Source organism: Sarcophilus harrisii, chromosome 6, assembly GCF_902635505.1.
Source record: "Sarcophilus harrisii chromosome 6, mSarHar1.11, whole genome shotgun sequence".
NCBI lineage: Eukaryota > Metazoa > Chordata > Mammalia > Dasyuromorphia > Dasyuridae > Sarcophilus > Sarcophilus harrisii.
Window position 1 is genome coordinate 247,455,222 of NC_045431.1, and position 16,192 is coordinate 247,471,413.

The 16,192-nt window shown below is 36.2% G+C and overlaps 1 protein-coding gene across 2 annotated transcripts; it reads right to left on the bottom strand.

The window, feature by feature from the left end:
• Positions 1 to 5,407: 5,407 nt before the first annotated feature.
• Positions 5,408 to 15,220, bottom strand: LOC100916412 (glycine N-acyltransferase-like protein 2). 2 transcript variants are annotated; one of them, XM_003774354.3, is made up of 5 exons: positions 15,102 to 15,220; positions 13,885 to 13,992; positions 11,384 to 11,510; positions 8,913 to 9,093; positions 5,408 to 6,382 (listed from the first exon to the last, which is right to left on the bottom strand). In XM_003774354.3, the coding sequence occupies exons 1-5, from the start codon at positions 15,177 to 15,179 to the stop codon at positions 5,974 to 5,976; spliced, it is 903 nt and encodes a 300-aa protein (XP_003774402.1). In that variant the 5' UTR covers positions 15,180 to 15,220; the 3' UTR covers positions 5,408 to 5,973. The 2 variants fall into 2 exon arrangements, with proteins under 2 accessions (XP_003774402.1, XP_031798114.1); XM_031942254.1 differs by lacking the exon at positions 15,102 to 15,220 and adding an exon at positions 14,322 to 14,669.
• Between the last annotated feature and the right edge of the window lie 972 nt (positions 15,221 to 16,192).

Below are 16,192 nucleotides of genomic sequence, written 5' to 3' on the forward strand. Positions count from 1 at the left end.
ACTGATGATGAGAATAGTTTAGGAATTAGGTTAATCGGGTTAGAAAAGTGGCTAAATTTAAGAAATTCAGCGGGGACTCTTTTCCATTCATGCTAATCACAATCAACATAATGGAACCCGAAAGACTTTATTAATTTATGGGCATGTTCCTTCATATCCTCCACATGAGTATAAAATGGAATATTGTTCTTTTTTAGATATTGCATGAAACTATCCTCCAACTTCTTTGCAATACTTCTGTCTTAATACTTAGGTAGGGTATAATCTATTATCAATTCACTATTATAATCCCAGAGATTAGATTCCCTTCTGGACCCAGCAGATGGTATCCAAGGAAATTTTGGAGATAGTGTTTGATAAATCTCAGGCTCCTCTCATAAATAACAACATCCAGTTGTTATTCACAAGGTCAGCATGAGAAACATTCAACAGGAAAAGTCCAAAGTTGTCATTTGTACTGTAAAGTAAAAGAATGATTGATCTCTTGTTTTCCAAAGACTACTGCATATTCCCATTTTAGATCTTTGTTCTTCATATTCCCTAAATTGATAATCTCCCTAAATGCCATCTCTAACCTCCTTTCTGTCTCCATCTGTTGATAGCCTCCCCATCCTTCAAAACCCATTTCAACTGACACTCCTTAAGAAAGCATCTTTTTGTCCCTACACGTCATTTCACTTTTCTTTTTTAACTTGGAGATTTTTTTTTCCCTTGAGTACATACCTCAGCTCATCCACATGACTCTTTCATCATAATGAAGGTAGTCTCATCTTTATCTTTGTATCTCCCATGGCATCTATCCCAGTGCATTTCACATGACTCAATATTGAGTGAACAACATGAACAAATTTCTACATTCACACTAACCATCAATATTTCAAAAAGACTCAAGTAAAGGAGCTTACAATGTGGTGTGAGTTCTTCATGAACTACTGTTCACCCTCTCCTTCTTCCCATCATCTCATGGTGAATCCACTGAGTGGATTTTTTTGATATGCTTGTGTATAGCTGAGATAAAAATTTCTCTGTTGGTTCAAGTGTTTGTAGTTAAATACATATAATATGGCTATGTTCATGACTGAGCTAAAAATAAGTCCTTGTAAATGTGTAAATATGTTTCATTAGAACAAACATGTATGGTTAATTAAGTGGGTATGGTTTTGCAAGCATTCCAAGACAAAGACTAGAAGTGAACCTTGGCTTTATGACCAATGAGGAGTCCAGGCAGAATTCCAGCTAATGAAAATAAAATAGTTGACCCATTCTCAGACTTATAGAGGCTGAGCAATCCCTTGGTAGGCACAGGGTTTTAATGCATAAGTAAAAGTATATGATAAAAATGGAGGCATTAAATTATATTAAAGCAAATATTATTGGTTGATCAAGTGGAAAACCACATCAGGGAACTGAAAAGCCAGGGAATCTACTTGTCTATGAGAGTAATGGCAAATGTCTTCGACAGATATTTTGCAATTTCTTCATGCCTCTGAGAGAAATACATGGATTATCAAATGAAGAGGAGTGAAAGAACGAAAAGTCAAGGCATCATAAAAAATTTCCAATCTGTGGCAGGTATCCATGGAGAGATTTTCAAGTGATAATTACTGTGAAAGTGCCTTAGGTCGGGATTAACAAATGTACTAATTGTGAGAACACTGGCAAATAATACAGAATGTCATCTAGGTTTGCCCTACCAACAGGGACTATTTGATTTTGGAGTCAAGGAGGAACTTTTAATTGTTAAGTCAACTCTGGAGGCATTCAAACTGTCTGCCTGCTAGAAATCTCAGGGAAATGAAAATTATATGTGAATGAAAATACAACTGGCTCCTGGTTGTTCATGAACTTTTCTTGTTTATTGTTCAATATTATTACAGAATGTTAAAGCTAGAAATGATTTTGTAGATCATTGTGTTCAAAACTTTCATTTGCCCAGAGAAGGAAATATTAATTCCAGAAGCTTTACAATGAGGAAAGAACTGTAACAGAATGCAAACATGAGTCATCAAATTCTTATTCCAGGTCAACTGTAAAGGACATTTTATCAGTCCTTGGCCCATAGTCATTAGTTTTACTTATTTAAACTCAGTGATGTAGAAAAAAGGCATATTTAACATACTACATATAAGATATAATCTGTTTTACTAATATAAAATGGTCTTTGCCAATAGTATCACACTCAAATAAAAATGGTGGCCTCTAAATTATAGATAAGATTCCCCATGTTGAAAGTTTTAAAATGTGATGTGATTTATATTTTATTTATTGTATTAAATATTTCTGAGTTACACTTTAATCTGTTCCAGGATGCATTTGAATGTTTTGGCTGTATGCTAGAAAAGTGCTTGAAAGCTCTGATCTAGACAATACTTTTTGTGAAGATTACCAAGCAAGGAAGGGCTAGAGGGAGAGCTTTCATGCCTTAGCAGAAGATGGGGAGCAGTTTTCAAGCTAGTGAAAATTTTACAGATGGAAAGTAAGATATGAAAACCTAAGGGTCAAAATTCTAGAAGCTCTACCTACTATATCAGGTCTAAAATAGTCCTCTGCTCATTCACTTATTACCTATTACAGGTCAGGACAATAGACTGTTGCCTCAAGAAGAGTTAAAATTGATAGCAGGTAAAGAAAGGAATATTTTTTACCAGAGAGGTGAAAGCTTACCACTTTCTCTTCTGACCAGACTGAAGCATTGTGCTTAGTTTTGGGCAACCCATTTTAGGAAATTTGTCAATGAGTTGGGAAGGGTGCAATGGAAAATAAACACAATGAATTGGTGATAAAACCCTTTGCATGGATTGAAGGAATTGAAAAAAGTTTATCCTTGGAAATGAAGGCTAAAGAGAGTCATGAATTCAGCCTTCCAATCATTTTGAAGAATTACATGTATCTCTCTTGTTCCAAAATGACAGAGGATAGAACCAGAAAAAATGGACCTAAGTTCCAAAGTGGTAGGCTTAAGCTTGAGGAAAGGAAAATCTTTACAATAGAACTGTGCAAAAGAGAATTAGACTGTCTTAGGAGGTAAGATATTTCCCATTAGAATTGCTAAGCAGAGGTTGTAGGATTAATTACTAAATCTTCTTTTTGAGAGAATTCTTGTTTAGCCAGCCATTAAGCAAGATGATCTCTGAGAATCCTTTCAATGCTCAGACTCTGGAAGTGTGGCCTTAAAAAGATATTGATAGAAGAAATCATGAACCAACTTGATGGTGGAGAATGAGCCACTAGTAGCAAACTGAAATATTGGACCCAACAATAAAATCTTTCAAAAGTAATTGATATGATGTTTTTTGTTGCAATATCATGAATGAATAGTAGCTGAAAGAATAAAATAAAAATGAAACATTTTATTTTTCCATATGTACAAGGCAACTGATCGGTAACTGTGGTGATTATGATTTGTTATTGAAATTCAGATAAAATTATTTATCATTTAAATTTCAACATCATATATATCATTTATCCATATCATACATATCATTTATATACATACTAAACAATATTTGGCATTATTAATAATAAAGAGTTGTATAATTAAGGTTTTGAAATGTTTTATTATACTAAATGTAAGATCCTGAAGATAAAAACAGAATAAAATCAATCATATGTAAAATTAAAGCCCCTGGAATCCATTATTTCTAACTGCAAAAATCTGAAATTTTTCAACATAGTGATTTCATTTCTGTACTTAACTAAGATATGGTCATAGATGATAATGGTCCAAGGACACTTTATTTTTAAATATTCTAAAAAAAGAGAGCAGAGGAAAAAAAGCTAAGAGAATGAAATGAAGTGGAAGGAAAAGAAAAGAAGAAAAGCGGAGAAGAGAAGATAGGACAGGTCAGGACAAAAGAGAAAACGAGAGAAGAAATTGGCAGTTATATTAATGTAGACAACATAGATTAAGATGTAGCTTGGCTCTCTCTAACAGCATCTCCCTTGAGCAAACTTTTAGCCAGTCACCTTTGCCTTTTCTGAAAAAATTCCAAGTTTTACCACTCTGTTGCGGGTTCAAGAAAAGTCCTGACACTTAAGTTATCAAACAATCAGATTGCAAAATTGTTAGCCTGTGCTCTACATTTCAGAGTCTGTCTTATCTTATTGTCTGTATAGTGGCACAATATCCTCTCATGGAGGTGGCAAGAAAAGCCAGCATTTGTACTGGGTTTTGAATCTCTTCTGGTGCTTGACTGAAACTCTAGAGTTTGTGTGCCATAAGCTAGAGAAAGGATAATATGGTTCTGCCAATTTTGAGGGAAGTCTTTGCAAGTAGACATCTTGACCACAGGAAAAACTCTAATCTGGTTCCTTTAAGAAACACCATTTTGAGCAGAATCTGGATCCTGATGGGTTAACCTGAGTAAGTTAGAGTCAATAGAAATCCCCTTATCAAGCTACTTTTGGCATTTGAGATGCAAATGTTCATGCTGTCAAAATATCAATAAACTTGCTGAATTCCTTGACCTGTTAGATAATGTTTTGTCATTCGGGCATTTCGGTAGTGTCAAACACTTTGTGACCCTATTTAGGCATTTTTTGGCAAAGAAAATGAAATGGTTTGCCCTTTCCTTCTCTTGCTCATTTTACAATGCAAAACTTGAAGCAAACAGAGTTAAGCCACTTGCTCAGAGTCAGAAAAGGACTAAGTATCTGAGGACAGATTTGAACTCAGGAAGGTAAACCTGTATAATCTCATTATCCCTAAATGGAAAAATGGGTATAAATAACATTGACCAGAGGTAATAAAGTCTAAAAGTAATTTTATAACTCCCAAGTGTCAAACTCCTTAATCAGAAGAGACATGTTTTCTGTTATATGCACAGAACTTTGTTTTTCATATTCTAGGGTTGATATGGAAGAGGTTTAAGAGATCATAAAATAGGGAACAGGACCCCCATGTGCAAAAATGTTTGCAGCAGCCCTTTTTGTAGTGACAAGAAAGTGGAAACTGAGTGTATGCCCATCAGTTGAAGAATGATGAATAAATTATGGCATATAAATGTTATGGAATATTACTGTTCTATAAGAAATGATCAGCAATATGATTTTAGAGAGGGCTGGAAAGATTTACATGAACTGATGCTGAGTGAAGTGAACAGAATCAGGAAATCATTGTATATGACAACAAGAAGATTATAAGATGATCAACTCTGATGGATGAGACACTTAAATAGTAAGGTGATTCAGACCAATACCAATAGAAGTGATGGGGAGAGCCATCTGCACCCAGAGAGATGACTATGACGACTGTCACAAAATAGGTATGTTCACTTTTTTGTTGTTGGAGTCTTGCTTTTATTTTCTTTCTCATTTCTTTTTTCTTGTTGATTTCATTTTTTTGTGGATAAATATGGATATATATATATACATATATATATATATATATGAACTGTACATGATTAGCATATGTTAGATCACTTGCTGTCCAGGAGAGAAGGGCAGGGGAAAGAAGGGAGAAAAGTTTGGAACACACCATTTTGTAAGGGTGAATATTGAAACTATCTTTTCATGTATTTTGAAAATAAAAAACTGTTTTAAAAGATTTTTGCCAGCTTCAGAGCCATTTAGGAAATGTGGCTATGGGACTGCAACAAGTTAACCAGTTTTGTCCATCTCCATCATACCATCCTGTCTATGTAAAACTCTGTGGAAGCCTAGAATGGGAGAACTAGAAGGAGCTTTCACTTTACTAGTCCAAGTCCCTTATTCTATAGCTTCCTGGAAAGTTGAAGGGACTTGCCTAGGATCACACATCTTATTAGAAACAAGTAAGACTTGAATTCAAACCTTTCTAATTCCAAGAATAGTATTTTTCCTGAAATTTTCATGTGTTGATATCTATTGAGAGGGAACAAATTGTTGACTTCCAAATAATTGTTAGTTGACACTGATGGATGATGTCTCCCACGGCCACCCCAAGAATTGAGAAGAGAGTTTAGAAATAAGGGTAATTGGGTTGAAAAATGGCAGTTAAAATTCAACTGGCACACATTTCCATTCATGCCAGCCACTATCCAACAATTGGAAACCAAGAGACTTCATTAATCTATGAGCGCTCTCATTCATCGACTCCACCTGACAATAAAATGGCATATTGGTCTCTTTCAGATATTGCATACAATTAATCCCCATCCACTGTGTAATTCTTCTGCCTTGATATTCAGGTAGGGTATAACCCATCCTCACTTCATTAGTGTGTTCCATTATAGTCCAAGCTATGGGGTTCCCTTCTGGATCCAGCAGATAGAATCCAGGGAAGTTTTGAAGGCAGCGTTTGATAAATCTCAGGCTTTTCTCATTCTGCCTATATTTCCAGTTGTTATTCACAAATTCAGCATGGGAAACATCCAACAGGGAAAGCTTGAAATTGTTATTTGTTCTGCAAAGGAAAACATTACTTTATTTCTTACTTGTTTTCCAAAGACTTCCTGAACCTTCCCATGTTTAGGCCTTTGCTCCTCATATTCCCTAAATTAGCAATCTCCCTAAAAGCCATCTCTAACCTCCCCCTCACTCCTGTCTTCATCTGTTGATAGCCTCTCCATCCTTCAAAACCCATTTCAAGTGACACTCCTTAAGAAATCATCTTTTTGTCCCTATATTTGGAAGTAATCGTTACCTCACTTTCTTAACAATTTGTTTTTTAACTTGTAGGATTACAAGACTGGTTTATTAGAGGGAAGGTAATCTCATCTTTATCTCCTATAGCATCTAGCCCAGTGCATTACACATGGCTCAGTATTGAGTGAACAAAATGGACAAATTTCTCTATTCACACTGACCTTCAATATTTTGAAAACACTTTTAGCTTATTGAGAACTAAAGAGGACTACAATATGGTATAAGTCACACTATATGATATAATAGTCATGAGCTACTGTTCACAGTTTCCTTCCCCCTTTCCCTCCCCATGAATCCATTGGGCATGAGTTTCTTCAAGCTTAGCTACATGGGTTTTCCAAAGAGAGATTTTTAGTCTGTTTTTTAAACCCATACTCAATTTGGGAGCTCGTCCACAACTTTCTATTTCTAGTCATAGCATTCAAGAACCCAGCATTGTTGAAACTGGTATTTAATTTGCCCCATATCTCCTTTCATATCAAGAGTCTTGTGTAATAGAACCAATCTTTTGGATATCAATAAGCCTTGTCATTTGTTGAATTGAATTTAAGACATTGAGAAATTAAGTAATTTTCCAAGATCACAGAGATCTTTTTCACAGAAAAGACATGAATTCATTTCACTTTGACTTATAGATCATCTTTTTACCCACTATACCATAACACCTGTCTTTCTACATGTGTATCATGTAGATTTTTTAATCATTTTATTCAGGAGACATTTTTTCCTGTGGGTGGTTCAGTGGATAGCGCACTGGGTCTGGAGGCAGAAAGATCTGAGTTCAAATCTGGCATCAATTATTTATTACCTATGTAAGCCCTGAGCAAACCACTTAAAGTGTGGCAACTTCAGTTTTCTCACTAAGAATAGCACCTAGCTCCTAGCATTGTTATAAAGATCAACTGACACAACATGTGTAAGTCACTCTACAATCATCAAAGTGATCTAGAAGTGCTAGCTATTATTCTTATCTTCTTGTAACATCTGAGGACCATGTCACTAGTAAGTCATGGGTGGTTATTTTTTGGAAGTTCTCCCTTATCCATTGTAAGAATTAAATCAGGAAAGCAAATCTTTGGCTTCTTGCATCTGTCCTCTTCTTCCTATGCACATGGCCCTTGCTCAAATTCTGCTTAGCTCTCACCTAGAACTAGTGCAGGAGATTCCAATTTCATTTCCCTGCCTCAATTGTCTTCTCACTATGCTCCACTCTCCATGCAACCACGAAAGTGATGTTTGTAAAATACAGACCTGACCTAACAACTTCCCAACTCAAGAAACCATGGGGACTCTCATTATGTCTAGAAATAAATAAAAGTCCCTTTATTTCTCATTTAATACCATTTTCAACTTACCTCCAAACTCCTTTCCTAGTTTAATTACACATTATTCTTCATGTATATTACAGTACAGACTTTTTACTCTTCCTCTTCCACATTACTCCATTTTATAACTCTGTGCAATAGAATTTGCAGTAGTAGTCTTCCATCTCTGGAATGCCCTTCCTCATCACCTTTACTACTATTACTACTACTACTACTACTTACTACTACTACTACTACTTACTACTACTACTACTACTACTACTACTACTACTACTACTTACTACTACTACTACTACTACTTCTTACTACTACTATTTACTACTACTACTACTGCTGCTGCTGCTGCTCATGATGATGATGATGAGGAGGAGGATGTTGATGATGATGCTACTGCTGCTACTACTACTACTTTATTATCTTCTTCTCCTTCATTTTTTCCTCCTCTATCTCTTTTCTCTTCTCCACTACTTCCTCCTCCTCCTTCTTGAATGATGTTGTTAAAGGATACATCTTATTTTAATGAATGCATAATGTACCATTATAAAATACCCTAATTACATATCAAAGGAGTCTGAGCAGTCCCTTTCAGAAACAATAGAGCAAAATATAAATATATAATATAATAAGCAAATATCTTTGCTTATTACAACAATTACCTCCCTTAACAATTATGTTAACGAACTTTCTATATAAAGCCTTTTCTCATTCCAGGAGGAAATTCTGTTCATCTAGCATCCAATTGCAACATATCTACTTTGTGTTTGCATTTTCTACTATGTGGGTGTACATATACCCCGTGTGATATGTTTGTGCATGTTATCTCCCGAAAGAGTGTGAGAGCCTTGAGCAAAAGCATCAATCTACTTTGTATTTTTATATCCATCCCTTAGAACAGAACCTGGAATGTAGTAGGTGCTCCCTCAATGCTTATTGGTTTTGGATTATTGAACAATTATTCCCCACCTTTTAAATGTCACATTTTCTAAACTGGCTACTTCATTTGACTTCATCAGCTTGCTTGCATTGGAGGCAATGAATTTGAAAACATCTTCTGTCATGTAGAGAAACCTCTTGGAGTAATCCACCTTTACTGACTTGAAAGCCACAACATCTTGTATCTTTTCATTTAAACCATTTTGGCAACCTAGAGAAAGGAGAACAGTAGGAATATGGCTTAACTATCTCAACAGAGAATCATAACATCATTGATCAAAGATGGAATAAACTTTAGAAGCCATTAAGTGAACCCCCTCATTTTATAAAGGGAGAAATTGAGGCCCAGAGAAGCTAAGGGAGTTGCTTAGGGTCAGCCATCCAGTGAGTGCCTGAGGAAAGAATCAAATTCAAGTCCTCCTGATACCAAGTCTATCTGCTATAGCACCTACTCCCACAATAGCTCAGAGATTTAAGGCTAAAAGAGATTTCAAAATCTATAGTTTTGCAGATGAGGAAACTGGAGAAAAGTTAAATGACTTAGCCAGTGTCTAAGGCAGAATGTCTGCCTGACTTCATGTCCATTACACTATTCATGGGATTTTATTGCCTTGTTATGGAAAAGGTGCAATGAGTGGGGCAGTATCTTCATATGAGAAGATATAAGAACAGAGGTAGGGAGCAAGTATTTATCTATCACTTACGATGGGCCTGGAATCGTGCTAAGCATTCTGACGATTTTTCTCATTTAATTAAGGTTTTTGACTACGCGGTGTCTAACCTCCCTTTCAGGGAATTCATTTAATAATCTTGAACATTATCCCTACTTTCCTGTTGGAATCTTTTACAAAGTGTTAAGACATTTCTTTACAAAATGTGAAGATATTAGAGTTGATTTGATCTGATTTTGGGCCAGAACTTGAAACAAGGTATTAGGTGGAACTGATTGAACAATGCTTGTGTTCACACCTTTAGAGAGCTCAAGTATCTAAGTACTCAATGGAGTTCACACGAGAGTTCAGGGCTAGTATGAGAGCTGAATTCACACCTCCCTTAGGATCAGAGAGCACTCTGGGAGATAACCCAGAATCCCTCTCCCTCCAGAAGGCAGAGTTAACCTTTGGGAGATCACATAAATGAAGGAAGTTCTTGGAGCGAAGGAGGAATTTCTCCGGAACATCAACAGGGCTCTGAGAAAGAACACTCTGGAAGAAAAGACTACTCGCCACAGACTGGAGATTGAGAAGCCACAAGTCGGAACTGACTGGAGGCTGAAGAAAGCAGAGGCAGAAGCCAAGGACAAAGCTACAAGATCTCTTGGAGCCAGGCAGAGAGATAGGCCTCAACTAACCGGGCTGATTTGTAAGGAGAAATAAACGTTTGCAATTTTTAGCAGCTGGCTGAGATTTTGGATTAATTATTTATTGCAACTGAGACTAAGGAAAACCACCAACACTTTCCTGTTCAGCAAACTAGATTAATCACTATTTTCAGCATCTGTCTGGCTTTTCCCATATCTGACTGAGTAAAGGCACATGAGGGACAAGAGAACACTTTCCTGTTCAGCAAACTAGATTAATCACTATTTTCAGCATCTGTCTGGCTTTTCCCATATCTGACTGAGTAAAGGCACATGAGGGACAAGAGAAATAACTGATTTCAGAAATGTGTCACTCTCTGTTAATTCAGTCTTTAGTGCTCATGCTCAGACAGCAAAGAGTATTCGGTGGTCTGCAAAGCTTTCTCTAGTCAAAAACGAAAAGAAATCTCTCTTCAACTTACATAGAACTTTGTCACTCTCTTAAACAAGAATAATAGCATAATAGAATAATGGAAGATCATCCATTTCAGTCCCCTCATTTTCCAGAGAAAGAAATTAAGTATCCCAAAGTCACCCACTAAGGAAGAGACGGAGCCAGGATGAGAAATCATACATTCTGACTCTGAATGTGGGGCTCTTCCTACAATCCAATACTATTTGTACATCAGGATTTTGGTTCAAGATTGAAGGGCTATATATCAAAGAGTGATGGACTTGTAATCAATAGGTCCAAGATCAAACACCATTCTCTCTAATCAATTGTATTTCCTTGGGCAGGCACTTTAATCTCTCTAAGCTTCAGTTTCCCTATCTCAAACTGGTTATAACACCTTCATTCCCTATCTCCCCTATCATGTTCTCATTGGATAATAGACGTTATTTATGTAAATTATACATTCTTTCAAAACACACATCACATTATATTCTCCTTGTTTATATCTAAACATAGTATGGTACAATATAAAGAGTAAGCATGATGGGAACATAAAACATGGAATTGATCACTGGCCTCCAAATCAGAAAAATTTTACCCCAAATTCTGCTTCTGAAGCTCTGTAGTCCTTGGCAGTCACTTACTCTGAGACTAAGCTTTTTCCTTCACAATTCCAGGAATGCATTCCTCACTGGGTTGTTGTGAGACTTAAATAAAATCGTTTTTCTTTCACCTTCAATATGTTACCTTCAATTGTGAGACTTTGTTTCCAGTTGATGACACTATCACATTCTAGAATCGCTGGCAATTTCTGGAAGTCCTTCGAGAAGATGTGGTAAGTGTTTGTGTAATGATCTTTGTCATCCATCATTGGCTGCAGGAAAGATCAAGATTGGGGGAGGTGAAAAAATTTCAGAAGAGAGAAAAAGACTTATGTAATACAAAAGTACTTCTGGCAGCTCTTTTTGTGGTGGCAAGGTGTTGGAAATAAACAGTACATGTATCAAGTGGGGAATGGCTGAACAAGTTGTGGTATATGATGGCAATGGAATATTATTCCATATAAGAAATGATGATCTCAGGAGAAAAAAAGCCTGCAGAGATCTAGACAAATTGATAAAAAGTGAAATGAATACAACGAGGAAAACATTGCACACTAAAACCATAAAATTGTTCAAGGATCAAAGATGAATGACAATTATATCCAGCAATACAAAAGTCCAAAATCATTTCTAAAAGGCATATGATAAAAACTGTATCTCCCTCATAGAAACTCTGAATGAAGATCGAAATATACTGTTATTTTACTTTGTGTGTGGAATGATCCTTGATTTGCTAAAACTACATAAAACACATATATGCATATATGTGTGTGTATACCTATACCACACTCTGGCTCTCATTGATTGGTCACCAATCGATTCTAGCCCAAACTTTATTTGGTCATTCTTTAGATTCTGATGCTCAAAGTGACTGAAATAGCATTTAATTATTTTTGCCAGAAACCTTGATAGTCTTCCCCTCCCAGATTTATTTTATTTTACTTTTGATGAGATAGAAGAGGCCATTTTGGCCTCATTTTTATTCTGCTCTTAATCATTGAATGGACTATGCCTCATACACCTGGGAAACCTGGGAAAGGCCTTAGCTCTAACAGGCCAAGGTCTCCCACTACATCCAAGATCATCAGCAGTTGTCCTCATGGGGGCCACTGGGTCCAGATGGATCCAGAAGACAGGGTAAGGCTGGTGACTTTTCACAGCCTTCTCTCACTTAAATCCATTTCACTTGAAAGTTGTGCTATCTCCTTCCTGGTGACCTGGTCTGTTCAAGAACAGGGGACAAACAATATATTTGTCCCCTCTTTGTTCTGTTTTCTTCTACCAGGATATAAGCTATGTAGGTTTAGGAACTGTTAATAGTTTTATACTCCTGACTAGTAGCATCCTGTCTGACATATTGTAAATTATATATACATATACATACATATATTTACATGTGCATATTAAAGAATGTATTTGCATAAATTATATATTTATGTGTATACATTTTACATGTGTGTATAAATATACATATATGGATACTGCCATGTCATATTCATATATATACACATAGTGTGTATAGGTGTATTGTCTCAAAATAAATCTACGGATGCATAATTATAGTCATATATATATGTGTGTGTGTGTATATACATACACACACACACACATATATATACACGTATGTATGTAATCTTACACTGTTTGCCAAGCATTATGTCAAAGACAAATACAAAAGTAAAGACAGTTTGTGCCTTCCATAAAATTACATTCTAATAAAGGGAGAAAATACAAGGAAAGGAGTGTTATTAAAATCTTTTAGGAATGAAGTATCACAAATGAACTAAATCTCTCCATGTTTACATACAATAGATATTTAGATAAAAATATACATCTATATGTTACAGCATATTTGTGTGTATATATGCATGCGGGGAGAGAGGGAGGGCACAGGTAAAGTGAGAGCACAAAAAAGAAAAGGAGAAAGTTATCTTTAAATGTTGGTCTGAAGCTTAAGGAATAAATAGAATTTCAAAAAGAAGCTTTAAGTGTGACTTGAAATGGTCTTCAGATCAACATAAAAAAGTAATGAGATTTAGAATTGAAATCAATCTTAGGAATAGTGAGCAGATTGTTTTTAGTGATTTTCTTAAATCATCTTTGCATAGTGTGTCCAAATATCGTTCATCCTTTCAAATATGATTGATGTATTAGTTGGTTTTTGCCAAGCAACATTATTTTCTTTTTCTTTTTAAATCTTATATTCAAGGGATGGCTTGAGTATAGGGTAGAATGACCACATTTTAAAATGAATATGATAAGAGAACAAAATAACTCAAAAGAATATAAAATCTTTAAGGACCTGGGAAGTTATAAAATCAGGAATGAAAATTTATGTAACTATCCAAATGCACGCTGGCAGGAAAGAAGAAATGAGATTATTGTCCTTAAGGAGACTGGCAAGAAGTGACATAGTAGTGGGAAATTTTGTTAGCTTAGGTGTGGAAAGTAAGAGAAGAGTGTGAAAGCTGCCATAACCAATCAAAACCCAAATCTAAAGATGAGCTTCTATAGTGATTTAATTGTCTTACAAATTTAGGGCAACTCTATGAAGTCTTAAGTGGGGAAGGAAGACTTCTTTTTCCCGTCAGAAATCTCTTGGCCTTAATATCCCTTTTCTAATACTTTAGTACTCACTGGACCTACCTGCTTCTGAGGCCGGGTAATGACAGTCTGATAGTCTGGCCAGGAGTCCACCAGCACCTCCAGGTTGAAGGGGTTTCCACGAATGATGTTAAAGATGGAACCATATACCTAAAGTAGACAACAGAAGCAGACGATGAGTCTAAAAGTAGAAGGAAGTAACCTGAAGTGGAGAAGTGATATGGGGACAAAGAAAAGAGGACCCTCCAAGCATGAACTTTTCTAGAGTGACATCCAGTGCCATAATAGTGCTTTGTTGGTGCCCTAGAAAATGATATTATTCCTATCCTCTCTTGCCTTCCTCTCTCTACATTCCCATCCCTTCCTGGCCAGATTCTTTACTAAGGAAATGCAAGGAGAGAGGAATCATCTTATTTGTAAATTTCTCTATCCATCAAGACCCTTCCTCTGATTGTTGAGTTTCTGCCCAGGAAACCTACCATTTCAGGAAGTGTTCGAGCTTTCTCAAGGCTCTACTCCTGGTTCTCCAGGCTCTCCTAGTTCATGTTCATGTGGTTTTCCCTTTCTCTCACCAACTATCTTTGTTTCTCACCAACTAATCATTGTCTTCTCTCATTACAATATAAACTCTTTAAGAGAAAGGATATCATTTTTTCCCTCTTATATTTGAATTCCCAGGTCAATTCCTGGCATATAGTGAACACTTAATATATGCCTCTCTCTGTCTCTAACTCTCTATCTTTGGCTCTGGCTCTTTTTAGTCTGTTTCCATATTTCTTTATATATCTGTTTCTGTCTATCTCTTAGTCTGTCCATGGGTTCCAGTCTTTTTTCTTTCTTCCCAGGATCTAGATTCTAGAATAGTAAGAGCAATGATTCTAAGACAGAATTCTAGGAGAGACAATGGGAGTACACACTTTATAAATTAAGAAATGGAGGTATAGGAGCAGCTAGGTGGCACAATAGATAGAGCACCAGCCCTGAAGTCAGGAGGACCTGAGTTCAAATATGATGTCAGACACTTAACACTTCCCAGTTGTGCGACCCTGAGCAAGTCACTTAACCCCAATTGCCTCATCAAAAAAGAAATGGAGGTACAGAAAATTATAGTAAATTGATCACAGTCCATTCATTTCCCTTTAGGTGCCATCCCACTTCCTTCTCCAGTTTCATTGCTGAGTTTTTCCTCTGCAAACCAAAGGAATCACAGTAGAGCTTCATTTCTACTTTTTTCTTCCATGACTTTCTCCCCTCCTTACCTTCATTGCCTCTGGGATGCATTGGCTCAGGGATTGGTGCAGAGTCTGCAGCATCTTGGATTCATGTAACCGAATCATCTTATGTGAGCACCTCTCTGCCTCTCAGAAAAAAAACAAAAAACAAAAAACATGGAGAAAAGAATTCAAAGGATCTATGATCAAGAAGGTGAACAGAAAAGAAAGTCAATTTTATGAATAAAAGAAGAAACAATCAGTGATGTCAGCATTGGGATGTGACAACTATAAAAAGTAATGACACTGGCTACATTAAGAGGGAGAAATCTTCCAGGCATCAGACGAGGTGAGAATGATCATCCCACAAACCTTTTTTTAAATCAGATCTCATTCAGAATGTTGTCTTCAGTTGTGGGGACCAGAATCTGAAAGAGCTGATAAGCTGATGCATGTCCAGAGGAAGGTAACCAGTATGATAAAGAGCCCTGATCTCATGTCATCTGAGGATCAAATAAAGAAACTGGGGAAATTTAACCTGGGGAAGAGAAGACAGTGGAAAAAGAGAGGGAACATAGTTCTTTTCAGATATTTGAACAATTCATCATGGAAAGGAAAAATATGGTTTGTTTCGTTTGGGTTAAGAGTAAAGAGTGGAAGTTACAAAGATGTAATTTAGAAAAATGTCCAAGGGATTCAAACAGTTAAAAAAAAAATCAAAGAACCTGGCTTTAGACCCGATGGACTTTCCCTCTTTTGATACCTTTCCACAAAATCTTGATAACCACTTGTCAGTTATTTTAAAGTAAGTGGAGAGAGAAATGTCCCATTCATGACACATGGTTTCTTCTTGGGAATAAGAAGAAAAAAGCCATCTCCTTATGTGCTGCTTATCTTATCTTACCAAGTGTCTGAAGACTCCTCCCAATAGACCAGTGGTTCTCAAATTTTTGTTCTCAGTATCTTCATGTTGTTAAAAAAAAAAAAAAAAAAAACTATCAAGGATCTCTTCAAAGAGTTTTTATTCACATGGGTTATATTTATAGCTATTTACTATATTAGAAATAAAAAATAATTTTGAATTTGTAGACCCTCTGAAGGGTTTCAGAGACCCCCAACAATTCTTTGGACTACACATT

Excerpts from the sequence above, each read along its gene's own strand:
- LOC100916412 (XM_003774354.3), bottom strand. The coding sequence starts at position 15,179 with ATGATTCGGTTACATGAATCCAAGATGCTGCAGACTCTGCACCAATCC. Across the intron at positions 9,094-11,383 it reads ACAAAGTCTCACAATTGAAG|GTTGCCAAAATGGTTTAAAT; the intron begins GTAACATATTGA and ends TCCTTTCTCTAG. Across the intron at positions 6,383-8,912 it reads GAAAATGTGACATTTAAAAG|AACAAATAACAATTTCAAGC; the intron begins GTGGGGAATAAT and ends TTTCCTTTGCAG.